General features: G+C 53.7%; 2 protein-coding genes across 5 annotated transcripts; one reads left to right on the top strand and one right to left on the bottom strand.

The window, feature by feature from the left end:
* Positions 1-3,007: 3,007 nt before the first annotated feature.
* On the bottom strand, positions 3,008-11,569 carry LOC119110240 (WD repeat and FYVE domain-containing protein 2). Of its 4 annotated transcripts, none has more exons than XM_037233983.1 (9): positions 11,415-11,569; positions 7,505-7,693; positions 7,154-7,295; positions 6,563-6,768; positions 6,037-6,159; positions 5,536-5,652; positions 4,855-4,960; positions 4,395-4,510; positions 3,008-3,854 (listed from the first exon to the last, which is right to left on the bottom strand). In XM_037233983.1, the coding sequence occupies exons 2-9, from the start codon at positions 7,657-7,659 to the stop codon at positions 3,599-3,601; spliced, it is 1,221 nt and encodes a 406-aa protein (XP_037089878.1). In that variant the 5' UTR covers positions 7,660-7,693; positions 11,415-11,569; the 3' UTR covers positions 3,008-3,598. The 4 variants fall into 4 exon arrangements, with proteins under 4 accessions (XP_037089878.1, XP_037089879.1, XP_037089881.1 ...); XM_037233984.1 differs by lacking the exon at positions 11,415-11,569 and adding an exon at positions 11,353-11,409; XM_037233986.1 differs by lacking the exon at positions 11,415-11,569 and adding an exon at positions 11,387-11,403.
* A 286-nt stretch (positions 11,570-11,855) lies between these two features.
* On the top strand, positions 11,856-16,590 carry LOC119110515 (uncharacterized). Its single transcript, XM_037234371.1, has 3 exons — positions 11,856-12,063; positions 15,529-15,582; positions 16,197-16,590. The coding sequence occupies exons 1-3, from the start codon at positions 12,013-12,015 to the stop codon at positions 16,410-16,412; spliced, it is 321 nt and encodes a 106-aa protein (XP_037090266.1). The 5' UTR covers positions 11,856-12,012; the 3' UTR covers positions 16,413-16,590.
* The last annotated feature ends 1,752 nt before the right edge of the window (positions 16,591-18,342 follow it).

Here is an 18,342-nt window from a genome sequence, read left to right as displayed (position 1 = left end):
AGCCTCCGCCGGCGGGAGGGCGGTCTGCGGCTGCTCCATAGCCTCCGCCGGGGGGAGGGCGGTCTGCGGCTGCTCCGTAGCCTCCGCCGGGGGGAGGGCGGTCTGCGGCTGCTCCGTAGCCTCCGCCGGGGGAGGGCGGTCTGCGGCTGCTCCGTAGCCTCCGCCGGGGGGAAGGCGGTCTGCGGCTGCTCCGTAGCCTCCGCCGGCGGGAGGGCGGTCTGCGGCTGCTCCGTAGCCTCCGCCGGCGGGAGGGCGGTCTGCGGCTGCTCCGTAGCCTCCGCCGGGGGGAAGGCGGTCTGCGGCCGCTCCGTAGCCTCCGCCGGCGGGAGGGCGGTCTGCGGCTGCTCCGTAGTCTCCGCCGGGGGGAGGGCGGTCTGCGGCTGCTCCGTGGACTCCGCCGGGGGGAGGGCGGTCTGCGGCCGCTCCGTAGTCTCCGCCGGGGGGAGGGCGGTCTGCGGCCGCTCCGTAGTCTCCGCCGGGGGGAGGGCGGTCTGCGGCTGCTCCGTAGACTCCGCCGGGAGGAGGGCGCCGGGAGGAGGGCGGTCTGCGGCTGCCCCGTAGACTTCGCCGGGAGGAGGGCGGTCTGTGGCTGCCGCGGGACCTCCAAACGCCTCGCAGCAGTCGTGTGCGGACCTCGCTTCTGCGTGGCCTGCTGAGCCCGGCGCGCGGCCGAGGCGTGCGGTGTGGCGGGCGCCGCGCCAGCTGAAACAGGACCCGCCGCTGCAGCTCACGTGTCTGTCACAGCAGCCGCCCGCTAACCACGCCAGTGCAATGTCGGGGACGGCCCGGGCTCTCCGGGAACTACAGGCGGTGGCCTGCGCTGTGCGGCGGTCTGCGGCCACGCAGCGGGTTGGCTAACGAGCGGCAAGCTATTTGGTTTGGTTGTCGGGATTAGAACCCTTCCGACCAGAAATGATCATTTCAGGGCTATGGGATGGAGAATGGATAATGGTGAGGTGAGACTTCATGCATCGGGGGGGGGGGGGGGGGGGGGCAGCCGCTGAGTTTTAGCGCGCGCAGATGCTCTTCGGAGTGTACGCTGGGCGCGCGGTCGGGGTTGTCCTCCCCAGGGGCCTCCCGGCCCACTCGTGGCTGACGCATACAGCCTGCCCTAGATAAGCGGGGGGCGCGGCAAGAATGCAGGAGAAAACAAGAAGAGGATAAGGTCAGCTCCACCAGCTTTTTGCCAGGCTTGCCCAGCAGGGCAGAGTAAGTAAACCAGATGATCGTGCTAGCGTCAACACCGAATTACTGCTGCCGTGTTTGTCTTTTCCGTGCGCCTGCGAGGCCGGTGCTCGCGTCGAGATGTGTATCAAAGTTCAGAATGGGAGCGTTCCGCCGCCGTCCTGGCGGCAATTGGTCCGGAGGTGGCGCCATCTGCGATCCCATGACGTTGCCGCACGGATGCGAGGCAAGGTCGCCGGTTCGCTTCCACTCTCGCCGCGTCCGCTGAGAACGTGACAGGGTCTGGAGAATGTGGAATGTTTGTGACGTTCAGACTCGGAAGTTCGATTGTTTGTGAATGCAATGCACTGAACTGAATTAAACTGAACAAACGCGCGACGAAGCGGAAGTACAAAATCCGGGTACATATACTCGCTTATATATTATGTGGGGCGCAACATGGAACATAGGTCGTATTCGCATTGTATAGATAACATGAGATACGCGATTTAGGCGCGCGCGCGGGAGCAAAGTCCCGGGCGCCCGCGGAGAGCACGGTCCTAAACCGCAGGCGATCACAGACAACACGGCGTCCCACCCCAGTGGTGTCGCCGTCGCCGGCCTCCCCACCACCGCACACGACACTGCCGAAATGACCGAGGTTCGATCGTCGGCCGCCAGGGGCGCGCCAGAGCCGACGGCGGCGCGCTCAGCGCGTGTCGGGGAGGGGACAGCCCGGAGCCGCTCTCAGCGACGGCGAGTACAAAGAGCCCGTTCAAGGATACGTTCCCGTTTACCTCCCGACACCCTCCGTTCCACCATCAGCGCGCCGCAGGCCGCGCGCAGACCTTCCGCCAGAACTACATCGCCACGCAAACACACGCGAGGTGTGACCAGCGCGACGTACAGCGCCCGGGACCAACGTAAAGCTACGAGAAAATGGCGCGCGACCACGACACGCACGCTTGGCCGGTGGTCTCCTGGGTTTCCATCGGCGTAGTTCCTGACGCGAATTGCTGGCGCGTCGCATACACCCCTGGTAGCGTTCCAGGCACGCCGCAGCCTGGCGGCGCGCCACAAAATCAGGAGCCGAGTCACGCGCGCCATGACGAGCCAGAAGCCGACACAAGCCTTTCCACGAGATCACGCCCACAACACGCATAAATACGCGGTCATTAGCCATGCTGCAGACCAAACATAACCTACGGCAGCGCCTTGCCTGGTGCCTGTCTAAATAATCTCGACTAAATAGCCACAAAACGTAGGCACGAAAGAGCTGCCCGCTGTCCATGCCGAGAAAACAGCATCGCCTCTGACAGGAGGCCGATCGCGGCCGCACCGATATTTCGAAGCGGAGCAAAACAAGCTGCAGTTGCGGCAAGCGACCGTCCGGCTACCTGTCCGGCCAAGCACGACCTGTACGAGAATGCATTGGCCAATCGCAAGGCCGGACCACTTGGCGGCTGACGGCCAACTGGTCGCCTGAAGGCGTTCCGCGCGAGAAGGTGACGGGTCAGCACCAAAACCCGGTCAGTGGGACCAGACCGGCACCCGCCGCCCGTCGGGGCCGCATACGGCCCGCGGCTCGTCTCCCAGCCGCCGCCCTGCGCGACAAGGCATTACCTCCGCAGCGTTCTCCAGCGTCCGGGGTCGCCGCGCCGCCGCTCCTGACTAGAACGGGTGCGGCGGAGCAATGGCACGCAGACAGCAGACAGCGGCCTGTGCAGCAGACAGCCAGCAGACAGGGGTCTCTGCAGCAGACAGACGGCAGACAGCAGCTTGTGCAGCAGAGAGACGGCAGACAGCAGCCTCCGCCGCAGTCGCCCCGGCGACGTGGCGGCGCGCAGACACGAGCCAGAAGCGACGGCGCGGGGGCGATGGAAGCAAGCGCGGCCGGCGAGCGTCAGCAGCCGCGAAAGCGGGACGTCCGAGTCCCCAGCGCCGCGCTCGGCCTAAGCGCCAGCTCGTGGCGAGGCAACGCTCCGAGGCCCAAGCCGGTGACGGGTCACGTGACCCGCCACCGGCTCAGGTCAGGCTATGCTCGCAGTCGCCATCGCTCGGCCGTGAGAGGCGGCGGACCACGTGACCCGTCGCCTGCCTGCGGTGGCCCACGACTGTTGACAGGTGCCGAGACTGTCCAGCGCCGTACAAGACGGGTGATATGTTCCGCGACGTGCCACCCGTTTCGGCCCGGACTGTCGACAGGCGCCTTGTATGTGCCTCGGCCCGACCGATCGCTGTCCGCACCGACCCCCGATATGCAGCCGAATCTGTCGCGGTCGATCCTGGGCCGCGGATCACTCTGTTCACCGCTCGCGCAGACGGTGGGTATTTGAAAGCCGACTCCCTCCCGCGCCCTGCCGCTGCCCGCCGAGCCAAACACCTCGACACTCTCCCTGCGCCCCCTCTCGGCGCGACGGGCACCGGGCGGCGCCTAGCCGGCCGGCGCCAGCTCCCAGATCTTGACGAGACGGTCCTGGCCGACGGTGAGGTAGCGGCCGCGGGCAGTGTCCAGCGCGCCGCCCGCCACCCGGTGCTTGGCCTCGTGGATGGAGGCGAGCGGCGCGTGGCCGGCCGCCGTCACTGTGCCGAAGCACGGGTCGCAGACGCGCACCGGCAGCTCGAAGCCCATCGGCGGCACCGTACAGCGCTTGGAGCTGCACGGGTCGCAGACGGCGCGGCCGCAGCTCCTGCCGACGTGGAGAGTCCGGGTCACATGCGCCGTCAGAGCCAGGATGGCGACGCGGCGACGCGGCGGCCCAGTGGTGCCAGGGGGTGCTGTGTAGTGCGGACGCGGCTGGGTCTGCGGTCGCGCGGGGGGGGGGGGCTCGAGGTCCGCAAGAGGTAGCGAGACGGCTAAAGATCGCAGGCGCAAGACGACCATCGATGGCAGGGCGCCGCTGATGCGGTAGAACGCAGCGAAGGCGACTCAGCGTCAGATGCCGGACGAGGTGTCAAGGGTCGGAGGCGATGCAGAATCACGAATTGAGCGACGAAGAGAGCGCGAGTAACGATAGGGCATCAGCCACCAAGCCAGCATGGCTATAGCTAGGGTACACAGCCATTTTTGATGACCGCACTAGCTGCGAAAACCACATGTAATCGAAACCCTATCCTGGTCAAACACACTCACACATCCCGGCGCCCTCTCGGAGTGCCCGTGCCCGTGTGAGACACTGCTGACTGTGACCCGGCACGGGGCGCGGCCGCCGCGGCGGCCCGGCACGGACCTGCAGTGGTGTTGGCGGTTCAAGCCCAGCTGTTTGTTGTCGTACATGGCGCGGATGTTCCAGAAGAACGGTCTCTCGCACAGCTGGCACACGTCCGACTCGCTCCAGGCCGGCGTCTGGAACAGCGCCGGGCCGCACCGTGTGAGCTGAGTTGCCATGGACACGGGTTCGTCCCCCCTCCCCGCTTCCATACCTCGACAGGCTGGGTGCAGCAGGCACAATATGTGCGTCCGTGAAGCATGGTTTCTGAAAGGTCTTTGACACTCTCCGTCAGGACCGTGTAAATCCGCATGTCCGTGTCTTCTGGTTTCATAGTTTCACGATCTTAGCCGCAAACACCGACCAAAATTTCAGCGACCTCCACGCGCCGGTTTTCCGCGTCCCGTCAGCGGCCGGCCATGCCGGGCGGCCTGTCTGCACCACGAGCTCGACGGCGCCGCCTCTCGGCCGCCGTCCTCACCTCCCTCCTGCTGGCGGCCATGTTCCAGACGACGACGGAGCCATCCTCGGACGCCGACAGCAGCTGACGGGACCCGCTGTGGTAGCACAGCGACAGAATCTTGGCCCTGACAACAGCAGCAGCGTTAGTCCGGCACCGCACGTGGCGGTGGCGAGGACCTGTGGAAGTCATTGGGCTTTCGGGCGCTTCGGCTGCGCGGTCATATCTAGCGCCCATCACGTGATGTGGCGGCGGTGAGCACCTACAGTGTGGCGGTTGCCAATGCAAAGGTCGCAGCCGACAAGCAGGGATCACCGTAGCATTTCGTAATCCCAAGAACAACACTTATACAAACAAGGCACCATGGCAGGTCACTTCACCTGCACCCGGCGCTTCTGTGCCAGCAAACTGCATAGCATAGCATAGCATTGCTTCCAACATAGCACAGCTCACCGACAACAGACAATGTGATACAATATTTACATCAAGATCACTAACATACCAGATGAGGTCTACAACCAGGCTTCAACAAACGGGCTGGACATAAAGCACCACGCAGCAAGCTTCGGCTACGTGATAAAACCTTAATCATCAGTCCCAACCCCATCAACGCTACCCCACTGGACACTCCTCGGCCAGATGTCAACAGCTAACAGCACAACACCAGTGACGGCGCTGGCGAGCGTGGTCTCCTGCTCTCACGTGTGACCCTGGAGCTCGTAAGCGGTGCCCTGGCGTCCTCCGATGTCCCAGACGATGATGTTCTGGTCAAAGCTGCCCGAGAACAGCCACTGACGCTGCGCGTCCCACGCCAGCGCCCTGTGGGAGACGACCGGACGCTGTGACGCAGCCCAGACTGCGGTTCTCGGGAAAACGGCGACACGCGGGGTCAAGTCATCATGACGCACGCGACAGCAGCGCACCGCAAATACGTGACAAATGTGTGAGAACCTGAATGACACATACGCATATCTACGAGATAACAGCACTGGGAGTAAGCGCATAAGATTAAATAGTAACTACCTCAGGAGCAGCGCAGCCACATGCGCCCACACAACACCACAGGATAGCGCTCCGTTACAACTTAGCGCGGCCAGAAACCGCTCCAAGTGCCGCGGCTGGCCGTCGGCGACCCCGGCACCGCGCCGAGTCCCAGTCGGCCGTCGGCTCGGGCTCCAGGGCCCTGCCTCCGCCAGCGCTCACCCGATGCTGCCGGTGTGGCCGTTCAGCTTGGTGATGAGCGTGGCACCCGAGTCGTCCAGCTTCAGCATCGTGATCTGGCCGGAGTAGTCGCCGATGAACACGTGCTTCGACGTGGCGTCGTACCTGAGCGCGGCGTTAAGGAGCAGCCGGGCCGTGTACGGAGAACGCGAGCTGACGTACAGCACAGCGAGCGGCTGTCCACTTCAAGTCACGAAAAACGAACGGAAAAAGAGCGAAGGCAAAGAACAACGAATGGTTTCCACAGATAGGCCGCAGCCATGGGATCGATGTTTACGTCGTACGAACTTCTGCTTGACGCACAGGCGAAATTTCACGTAGCCGACTCGACGCCAACAAACTACATGCAATCAGTAGGGCAACACGAAATATCTGAGTTACATACACATCACCACCCGGTGCTCCCCTTCTAAAGCACCCGCACAACGTCGATTCCCGCCACACGCTACCTGCCACCACCCCACCCTCCCCAGCCCAGCTCGTCTCGGGCCGCGGCGCGAGAGGATACTGCATGGCGGTGCACCAGGCGTCGGTCTGGTGTCCGCCGATGCGGCGGCCCGTCTCCGTGCAGTGGTACTGGAAGGCCTTGTCGCGGCTGACGCTCAGCACCCACTCGCTGGCCGGGCAGAGCACGCAGGCCGTGACGCGCGCCTGGTGCGCCAGGTAGTCGCGCACCGGCGACAGCCGGTTGAAGTCGGTCGCCAGGTGGAACTCCTGCGCGGATGGCAGCATCGCAGCGGTCCGTCACGGAGGGGCGGGAGCAGAGGTCCGACCGAGAGCGCGTGGTCGGTCAGCCCGGCGAATATACAAATATCGTCATTTCGCCACACAGCAGACGGCTGGGAGGAAGAGGCCGCTGATAGGAGCCCTGCCCATTGGCGATGTGTACAATTTGCATGGGCTTCGTCACCCAAACTTCATCAAATTAAAGGTAACCAGTATCAGCACCATCACCCCTACCACATCAGGTAGCTCAGTCTCGGCAAGATACACATGTCGCAGGTGTAGCACATTGCTGTGGCATCTGCATGTACCTATGCACAAGCTGCATCGACTCCTCTCCCCCCGACAAGACCAGCCGGCAGCGTCATCCACTCACGCAGACAGTGCCGTTGTCCAGACCGACGAAGAGCCGGTGCGAGGCGGCGTGGTAGAAGAGGCAGGTGGTCGGCGAGGGCGTGTAGTGGCAGACGCTCGGCCAGAACTGACCCGTGTCGCGGCGCAGCCAGACGCGCACCGACCTGCCGCCCGCCACCGACGCACGCTCGGCGTCAGGTCGCGGCCCCACCGGCCATCGACAGGTCAACGGGCGGCTGACCCATGCCCGAAGGGACTTACCCCAATAAACAGTCTGTCACACATGACACATTCTGACAGAAAAACAGCAGAAATATGTCAAATTGAATGGCACAAAAGCACAGCATGTCAGCCATATGATGCAGGTACGTACTTGTCGTCTGATGCACTGATGATGCCATCTTCCCCATCGATAAAAACAGCATCATGAACTTCATCACTGAAGCCCTCCACCTTAGCCAAGAGAGTGAGCTTGCGTTCACCAGTGGCTCTTGCTCCACCCACAGCTGGCTTTATTTCAGCAGCCATGTTGACTTATTGGTGCCCAGCTCTCAGCACCACACTGTGGGAGTGTCCATTGCATGTCACATAACATGTCAATTATACATGCACTGTTATCAGGCTCTTAGGATGACCATAGTATGTCACCACGAACAGCATGAGAAACATGATCAATCTAGGAGTGTTACCGAGATTCCACACCTGATGCCAGCCAGCAATCTGCCAGCCCAAACTTATCTGGGCCAGACCAGAGCTCTTATTTTCTTAGACCTAGGATTGAATCATGAAAACAAGTGTCCTTCCATATTATGAGGGGGAAGTAAGATAAGAGCACATGGCACCTGCCCCCAATGGCAGAAAATTCCTTTTAAGAGCACCTAAGCTAATGACACCTTCATTGTTCTAAGTGATAGATGTTAGAATAGTCATCCTCGAGCGCTGGGCAAGAGTCACAAAACAGATATTACTGTTCTGCTTGCCATATGAATGGCACCTAGTAGCCTCCTAACAATGGCAGACAGCATATGGAGTAGCTGTGTCCTGGATCATGAGGCCTGTAAAGCTCTCAAACATGGAAAAGGCAGCTGGTCACTGAGTAGGGTGCTAACAGTGTGGGATAACTGTGTTATAGCAATATATGGCAATTATAATTCTCTAACATGGAAATGTCAGGTGGCACTGACAACAGAGGGTCAAGCTGACATGCAACAGCTGTGTCACAACACTATATGGCAGGCAAGACTCTCACAGTTTTCCCTCACAAAACACTGAAGACAAATCCACCAAACAGGAAAGAGTCATTCTGATGTTCTGGGCATGTGGAAGCTGGGTCAGCTGGCTAGTTTTAGGACAGTAAATTTTGATTTGTATATGACCCATACTGTAATTAGCTGATGTCAACTGAACTTCTACTTTTCACCTTACATAAGCATGGGTGATAAGTTTGTAAATTATCATATGATTATTATGATGAGGACCTGAAACCCATAGAGCAGCCTTTGAGGTTAGTGACACTTGATAATATCCTACCTGGTACCCAAGGGAAGCAGATTAGGGGAACATGGGGGAAGAGGAGCAGCTGTCCCCACTCTTCGAGCAGTAGTTTAATATCACCCCCATGACCATGCATGGAAAGACACAAGAAAAACAGACATGCACACTCACATGCCTCTACCTTGGGCAGCATTTGATATCAAACCTATGATGGTGCATGGAAAGAAAAAAGACAAAAACCATGTCCACTCATATGCCCCTTATTTCACGCAGCATTTAATATCAATTCTATGATGGTGCATGGAAAGATACAATACAAATAATGCTTTAGCCCACTTCCCTACTGGCATTGCCACCACTGCTGGCACCTGCACTTGCATGTGCCTTCTACCCATTTATTTGTAGGCCAGCATGTTCAAAACAGATAATGAAATTGCATGTTTGAAGTCAAACAGCAAGCACTCTTAAATAACCTCAGCAGATTAAAGACTATTGCAATGCTCTCCCATGGTTACCCATTCAAATCCAGATCACCATAGAAGGGTGGGAAAGTTACCTGAATATATTGGCAACAGGGTAATATTTCACCAAAAGGGTTCCCAAAAATTTTACTTCAGCAAAATCAGGACCAGAGCATAAAATGTTGTTGCTGTTTGGATTGCCTGTCAAGAATAAAATATGGGAAGACCATAGTAATGTTCAATACATATAATTGTGACACACATTACACATTATCACATTATTACACATTATTAACACATCATTATGTGACACATTATCATTACAAATATGCAAATATAGGGTGCATTATCCATTCTATGCAGCTGCATGAACAAACCTGGATTACATTGTTTGATGGCATGACTTTCATCGCCAAATGCATGTCTAAGGTGCTTTCTCCCACACTACAGCAGTGTATCCCAAGGTCATTGCGAAGGAACTTGCACCTCATAGGGGATTTTTTTGGGGGGGAAGCTTGAGCCCTTCAAAAATTTGAAAACATTTAGCACATTCATTTGGGAACATTCAGTTGAGAACATTCAGCCTTGCAGTGATGCATAGAAGGAAAAAGGTTTACAATGTCTCTGACCACTTCCTGATCCTGAACATATAATATGTTTGAAGCATACAAATAGAATTGAAATGAAAATAAAATTAAGATTGAAAGCTGAAACAGCCATAAAAAATTAAATTGAATAATGAATAAGAATGAAAAACTAAAGATATAACTGAGAATACTATGCCTGTGCATGAGATACCCAGATTCAGAAACCAGATAGCTCATGAATTCAATTTGCCTCAAGGCCAACTGTAAAAGATTTAAGATACTTGGGAAACAGGTTATTGCAATATTGATGTGATTGTCACACCATGATTACCTGCCCATTCCAAGGTCAACATAGTGACCAAAGGTCACCTGGCTTCCCAGTTTATGAATTGTTAGGGAGTATTACAAATGATGATAGGTTCAAGATGAGGGAACAAGCAGTTTTTTAGCAGAGCACAGAGCAGCAATGACAATGAAATAGCATGGCCTTGTCTGAGGTATTCAGTATAATGGCATGCATATTATTCATAGCATTCATAAATGTGGTAAAAAATATAAATGAGATGAATCATAATAAAAAGAAAACTATGTGATAGATAGCATATTTTGAAAAAACAATTATCTTCTTTAGTTGTTCCAGTGTTCTGTGTTAAGCAACATGTGAAGAAGGCTGCATCACTGCTGATAAACCATACTGAATGGTTCTAAAAGCTTTACATTTTAAGCACCACACAATGAATACAAATCTGATAGCATGTGCTTTTGCCTAACAGTGCCTTAACTTTCATAAAAACTTATATCTCTACACCTGGCTAATATCAGCATGTATTATAAGCATCCAGTGTTGTGGTGTCTGCAGGAACCCAAGTTAGCCATAAACTCCCAAGAACTAAGTTGGTTATCCTGATGCTTCAGGGCTATGGCATGTCCAGGACTTTAACCCAGGCCTCCATGCAAGAACCAAGTATGCTAAGCACCTCATCATTCATATTATTCCCCACAGAAAAGGGAGAAAATAACAAATACCAGGCACTCAACAGCTGATCTCAATTTCCAGAATCTTGCCATTTCTGCAACTGTATCTTATCTTGGGCTGGGCTGCAGCTTCCACTGGTATACATCAAAGTGCTTTGACAAGTGAAGGCACCCATACTGGATATTCATCATTCATAGGACCAGATATATGCCTGGAACCCCCAGAACATCCCAGAATCAGATCCCCGAATGTTGTTACCATAGAAACCAAGCAGATCCTTGATCTTCCCTATGGATCCAGGCATGTGTCTGCACTGAATCAGACTGTAAAAATCCATGCTACATGATGTAGAAATACACATTACACCATGTATTTGAGTCTTGCATGCTGACAAAATTGTAGCAAGGTTACACCCATGTGTGTCATAACTCAGATTGTCTTAAGTTTTGCATGGTAGGTTTGAATCCCAGTGCATGAAAAGCCATTGTATGGACGGACTCTGGAGCCGATGAATAGTCTGGAGACGGGCTGCGATGGCCTTTAAAGCCCAAAAGTTGTGAAATTATAAAGCAAACGCAAGGTTTATGTCCCCAAGGCAGAAATCAACTGAATCTGGATCACGTCATCACTGATAACACTCTATATATTTAACCCAGCAACCGTTTATCGGTACGCCAGACCCCCTCAAAATGCACATTCTTACGCCTCTCTCTTTGTCTAATCCCAGCCGGGCCGACCTATCCCCTTCGTTCAGTTTGTAAACACCTCAGGTTTCGACGAGGCCCGTCCACACCGTTTTACTTCGCACGCCAACAACCTTGCTTAACCAGTATGAACAAATCAGAGTAAGTGGTACTACGGATAAATTTGTTATCCTCTTTTTGATTTGACAATTTGGAAACATTCTGTTTTATTTCTAAGCGCGGTATCTCGCGAACATCCTTCAATTTTTAGTGCAGGACATTATTGAGCGCCTTAAAATAATACTTTCCAAATTTGTATGACGATGATAGAATATTCTCTCATGAGATATTATAAATGCATTCAAAGTAGCAAATATTTATTTGTTTTCTACTTATATTGAATAATATGCGTGAAATTTACATAATTCACCAAATTTAAAGCCATAGGAAATAATTACTGAAAGGTACTAGGACATTAATTTTTCAGAAGCGCCAGAAATGATCTTCTCTAATTACCGCCGCAAAAGTCAATTACCGCGCAGTTAGCACAGCTACCGAGGGACAAAAATATTTGAAAAGTGGGTTGCGCCCCGTCGATGCTGTTGGGCGATGGTACTGCGCTTTAATCGGTCAGGAGTCCCTTCGAACTGTTAGCGGAAATTTCTTAGGTCGCGGCCCTGATGAAAAGGACTAATGGTCATGACAGCCAGGGGACAGAAAATTCTACTAAGGTAAGAGAAGTATATAATGTGGCGTCGCCACACTGGAACCGTAGGTACCTGTCTAACACATAGTCCAGCATGCTTGTTTGGCAATTGGCTGGAAACTTTTTGAAAGTGTGTTAGGGACGTCTAAATAAAAGTATGCCACCTGATGTATGAGCAGGTCATGAAACATCACCAGTGTGTAACAGCACTCAGCTGCTGAGGCAATAAGATGTTTGTCTCACTCTGGTGAAAAGGGCAAGGACTGAGGGAAATTGACAGTTCATGAAGTGATCAGGTGTGTGAAGTATAAATGATAAGATACTGTGAGCTTATCTTTGGTTCATTGCATCTAAGTGGGTACAAGGTTAAAAATAATTATAAATGATTAGATACTGAAAGCTTATCTCTATTTTGTTGCACCTGAGTGGTAACAATGCTATAAACATGCCAAATGGTTGTGGTTTGGTTCCCTGAAGAAATTCAGCTGAGCAAATAATTGGTGTGAAATAATAATGCATACTTGGTCATATATTGTGCATGCTCCAGGTATGTATGAAGCTATCTGGTATCCTGGGGTACATTTTTGGGGCATGCAGTTTTGTAGGGTATTATTATTATTATTATATACTGTCTCCAACTGTAACTGCTTGGGTTCACAGGATAAAACTACTTCTTAAGTGCACATCAGAACCATTGATACAAGCTCCAGCCAAGATGTATGGAAGCCAGTCTGGAGCTAGCATTGTTTTGCAGTTACCAGCAGTTGTACAAGTATTTAGATTACTTGTGCATGCTAACATTTCTTGCTATAGCTAGTGTATGTGTTTGTACATTCACCAGTAGCAGTAGAAAGGATAAGGGTTCATTGCTGGCTGTTAACATTGTGATGCTAAGGTATTGGATCTGTAGACTAAACATCTTTTACTCCAGTGTTTTGAAGGCTACAGAAGATGCCATGTAATTTCTATAGCACCACTAAGAGTATGTTATGGCAAGCCAGGCCTTCTAGAGTACTGAATAACTTCTTATGATTAAGCTCTTTAGAAAGCTCAGCTGAAAAGCTGGTCAGTCTAAAACTAGTGGTGCATGCAAGTGGCTATGCACAATTTGCTAGTTGAAGCCTCTCCTTGTTATGGGGTGTAGTTATCTATGTAGCAAAATGACCAGGATGTCATATTCAGCTACACAGAACTAAGTAACTCGCATGTGATGCTCAAATTACAGGTTGGCATGCTGTAGCAAGTGTGGTGTCACCCAAAGCAACATTAAAAATTAATTTGGAAATGAAATACTTGTTGTCAAAATCAATTAGGGGCTACAGATAACAGATGTGGCATGAAAGCAATCATTTTACTGGCTTGTGGCTTTGACAGGCTCTTATTGAATGTCATAAAACATGAGGAATATGCCCCTTTAGCAGATTATTGCCTGCAGCTAACTTGTAGCATTAAGTTATGGTTGTGTGAAATGTTCACAATAGGGAAAAGCAGCATACCAGGCTTTTGCATGGACACTATATGAGAGAGGTTGCCTGATATGGCAGCTAAAGAGCAGTGGAGAAAGCCAGAGCAGTACAGACAGCTGAGAGTTATACAGTGTTGGGCCTTGACATTCAAAACGCCTCAGACCCATTTTGGTGAGGGTAAGGGACACGCACAAGCAAAGGTCGTGACGGGTGGGCTAGTCCGGTCCCGGACCTCGGAAACGGTGGTGAGACGCGCAGCCAGCTCTTGTGGCTCACCATGACCGCATACTACATGCGAAGGTACGATGTTTGACTGGCGGGGACTCCGCGCTCAGCCACCGCCTTATCCCCACCAGATCTGATACATGGCCAGCCACTGCTTTATCCCCACCAGATCCGATACATGGCCAGCCACCGCTTTATCCCCACCAGATCCGATATACGGCCAGCCACTACTTTATCCCCACCAGATCCGATACATGGCCAGCCACCGCTTTATCCCCACCAGATCCGATACATGGCCGGCCGCTGCTTTATCCCCACCAGATCCGATACATGGCCGGCCACTGCTTTATCCCCACCAGACCCGATACACGGCCAGCCACTGCTTTATCACCACCAGATCCGATACATGGCAGTTTTTTGCGACCTTAAATTACTTTCGCAAGGTAGGTGATGATTTTTGGTGTATGAGGCACGTTCTTTTCACCATTACCATATCCTAAGATGTGGCAGCGCATGTGCGAGGATGCCAGGGCATTGCCTAGCGCGGGGGGCACGTCGGCTGCTTGGTCCCCCTGTCCCCTCCCTCTCCCCACGTTTAAGATGTGACCGGCCAGTTATAGTCGAAAGCATCGAAAAGCAACGCTTTGTTCGTATCGTTTGCTTAGCTCGAAATAAACCCCAAGACTTGATGCTGAAGGTATCATGTGCAGGAAATGCATCATTTTTCAAAGTTTATGGATATATTCGTGCGTTTTTCAGAGTGCAACAATCACGATGATTAATTTATGATAATCATGTAAACATGACGTGCTTTCTTTTCAACAGCGTGCTGGGTATCGTTTAAGCTTATCGGATGTAACGTTGTCGGTGGGATGCCGGGATGTTGTTTGTTATCAATTTTTACCGTGTCCATAATCAGTCGTGGCACGTCGGGGCGCTTACCTGTGATTAGTTCTGTATGTGTAGGGGAACATTCGTAACGTGTCGCCAACGCTCGCGTAGGTTATTGCGGCAGGGCCAGTGAAAGATTAACGCGATGCGCCGATTTCAACTCGGGCCTCGTGAGCCGAATCCTACGCGTGACAGTCGTGCCCCTTACGCTCATGCCTTCTCAAACCAGCTGGGCTTCGATAAAACACCAGAGCGGGCAGGATGAACCTGTTTCAAGCTAATCTGTTCGCAACTTGATATCGTGGATCTGAGCAAGCCGAATGACCACAGGGCTCCGAAACCACGGAAATCCAGACCAAGTCACTACATTTGCTGGGGGCAGTAAAGTGTTTCTTTTTCACACGACGCCGGTGTCTTGTGCACGGGCGGATTCACCATGGCGTCGTGTTTGTCGTGTCGTGGCGTGGAAAGTGTGTGACTTACCCAAATCGTTCAAGAGAAGTCGATTTTCAGCAACTAGAATTAGCTTGCTTTTGGAGATCCTATTCGCTCAGCAATTGTACCGTCATGTTTCGTTCACCTCTGGTGTAACCTGTACGGTCATGTTTCGTTCGCCTCTGGTGTAACCTGTACGGTCATGTTTCGTTCGCCTGTGCTGTAACCTGTACCGTCATGTTTCGTTCGCCTGTGCTATAACCTGTATCGTCATGTTTCGTTCGCCTCTGCCATAACTTGTATCTCCACGTTGTGTTCGCCTCTGCGGTAATCTGACTCGAGAGAGCCCGGTCATGTGACCGTATTGGAGGATGCTTTGTTTGGACCATACTAATGCCTCTGCCGACTGTCGACTGTGATGACCAGCACGGGATCGAAGCGCTAGCTGGTCTGTAATGGTCTGTACTTTTCAGCTCGAAGAACTGCGAGTGCTGGATTCGGAGCTGAGTAGTCTGAAAAAGGGCGCCGTAAGTTGTGACGCCGATTTTGCGTAAGATGTGACTGGGTTTGTGTAACCGCTTTATACAACCCGGTGTTATATTATGCGTAGTTGTTGCAATGATTGCTTTATTTGGGAGAAACCCATATACATATAGCGCATAATGTGTGCTGTTATCTGCTGCTGGTGTCAGGCCTCACGTGGGTAGTTTCATTCCTTTATGTATTTCGAAAGGAGCGACGGTTGGTGTGCCATGTAGGGTACAATGTTCATGTTAGTCCAATGGGAGGGCAGTTTCGCCTTTCTCTCCCTATAATTCACTCAAAGCATAAAAATGCCTAAAAATGCGTGCTCCGGTTACCTCATACGGATGAAATTTTCCTTTCGCCGCTTAAGTCTCCTAAGTACGTCGGATGGACTGGACGGAGGTGGAGGGGTGGGGGTGGGGGTCCTATTATTCGCCGGAAAGTGGGAAATTGTGGCGATGATGATGGCCGGAGTTGGGAACCTAATGATGCTTCATGGCTCGATGGTTAGTGGCCCGTCAGGCTTGGCGGCCCGCGCGTTTGTAATTGCGGGCGTAGACTAATTTCAGGCAATCGTATCTATGAGCTGCGCCGTTGACGTGTATCTACTTCGCAGAGGGTGTACGTGCAGCAGCCTAACAGCCAGGTGTTCTTCCTGAGCCGGCTGCCCGAGATCCGCTCCTCCGTCAAGCAGCAGCTGGCCGAGCAAACCGCGGGCGCCAAGGAGCAGCTGACCCAGCAAACCACGGCCGCCAAGCAGCAGCTGACCCAGCAAACCGCGGCCGCCAAGCAGCAGCTGACAGAGCATACCACGGCCGCGAAGCAGTCATGAACAAGGAGATCGTCCGTTCGAACCAGTGGCTGATGGAGACGCTGGGCACTGCCGACGTGCCGGCCTACGAGGTCGACAAGCGTACGCTGGCCCTGCTGCAGCAGCTGCAGCGCACCGTCGAGGTCAACGATGCGAGGGCGCGCGCGCTGACGGCGCACCTGCGCCGTGCGCGCGCCGAGTACGCGGCCGAGCAGCGCCGCCTGGAGGAGGCGCAGCGCCGGCTGGGTCTGGAGCGCGTGCACCTGGCGGCCGGCTCTCAGCGCACGCTGGCGGCGCTGGCGGCAGCCGCGCAGCTGCTCGGTCTGGAGCGGCCGTGCCCGGCCGGCTTGCTGCTCGAGCATGCGCGGCTCGAGCGCGCTGTCGACGAACTGACGGCGCGGCTCGAACGCGAGGAGGCCGGCCTGCAACGCCAGGCAGCCGACGTCAAGCAGCTGCTGGTGGCGGAGGCGGCGCTGCAGCGGCAGCTTACCGAGGCGGCGGCATCAGCAGCGCGCAGGCGAAGCCGTCATCGAGCAAAAGCTGGCCAAGTCGCGTTTTCTCACCGAGAAGGTCCACGAGTACCGCAATCTGGTGCGCAAGCACGAGGGTGTGCTGGCGCAGCGCGGCTTCACGGACGACCTGTCGCACGACATGGTGTTGCGTCGGTTCGAGTTCCTCACTCAGAAGCGCGGAACGTTGGAGCAGCTGCACACCAAGCTGCAGCAGTTCGGTGAGCTGCCGCCCGACGCCGACCTGGCGCGCGTCAAGATCGCTGAGATGGAGCAGCAGCTGGAGAAGCTCGAAGCGCAGTTCAACGATAAGATCCACGGCATGCACACGGCGTGATGGACGCTGGGCTGGCGTTCGTGGTGGCCGCTGCGGGGGAGCGCGATCATCTTTGGACGTTCAGTGCACGTTAGCAAGCGTTGCGAAGTATGTGATAACTGTTGTGTCTGGGCCGAACTGCACTGGCTGGAAGCGTTTTACGACACGTTTGTTTAATGTGACGCGGCCGCGAGGTGTTCGGAGTCCAATACATTACGCCTTTTCCGTTGACGCTGAATGAATGGTTCACGTTTAGAAGAACCTGGGAAGCCACCAGAGCGCATCTGAGCTCGGCTGTGGCGGGTGCGACGAACCGCTGCGGGACTCAGCAGCGATGCCATTCTGCGCTGGCCCGATCCTTCATCGCGAGCCGATGGCGAACACGGTGGCTCGCCGCACTTGGGTATTCTCGTGAGAGTAGCGCAGGAAACATTGTCTTGGGCTTTTCAGTTATCTGGTCGTACAGCATTTACCCTCTGTCGGACTGGATTAGATGAAAAGTGGACCGCGGTTCAGCGAGGGGCAATGAGATACACGTACGATGGGGCTGGGACAACAAGATCGGAGGTAGTCAGGCTGGTAATCCAGCCTCACATCGTCGTTCCCATGGAAACACGCAAGGAAGCTCATCCGACCAGGTAATACGTTTCCAGACGAGCTGCGTTCAACAGACGCAGGGATGGTCCGGCTCGGCCATCATGCCTGAACAGATACCCTCTCATCGATGGATGCGTCATCGCACGCGCAAGCGGACGGGCGCTGCGTTTGATGCTACGACGCCATAATCCTTGAAATGCTCTGTCCAAGGGCAGCCAAACAAATATCTGGCAACAATCGTATATATATATATATATATATATATATATATATATATATATATATATATATATAAAATAGATATATCTACATATTTATTCAGGGGCGACTCCAGGATTTCGTCAAGTGGGCACCCCAACATTGTAGGTTTAGCGCCTCTCCAACAACAAAAAAACGTCGCATTCCGGCCATAACATTTTAAGATTTTGATATGCTATTTTTTTATTCGGGTACCCGTCTTACCGTGAAAACTAGGCGTGCTACGCACGCACATGCATGGAGCTTATTGATTTTCTCTGCATAGTAAATC

The sequence above is a fragment of the Pollicipes pollicipes genome, unplaced genomic scaffold, assembly GCF_011947565.3.
Source record: "Pollicipes pollicipes isolate AB1234 unplaced genomic scaffold, Ppol_2.1 Scaffold_7231;HRSCAF=8579_pilon_pilon_pilon, whole genome shotgun sequence".
NCBI lineage: Eukaryota > Metazoa > Arthropoda > Thecostraca > Pollicipedomorpha > Pollicipedidae > Pollicipes > Pollicipes pollicipes.
The sequence above is the reverse complement of the archived record's forward strand: the minus strand, read 5'-3'. Positions and strand labels throughout refer to the sequence as shown.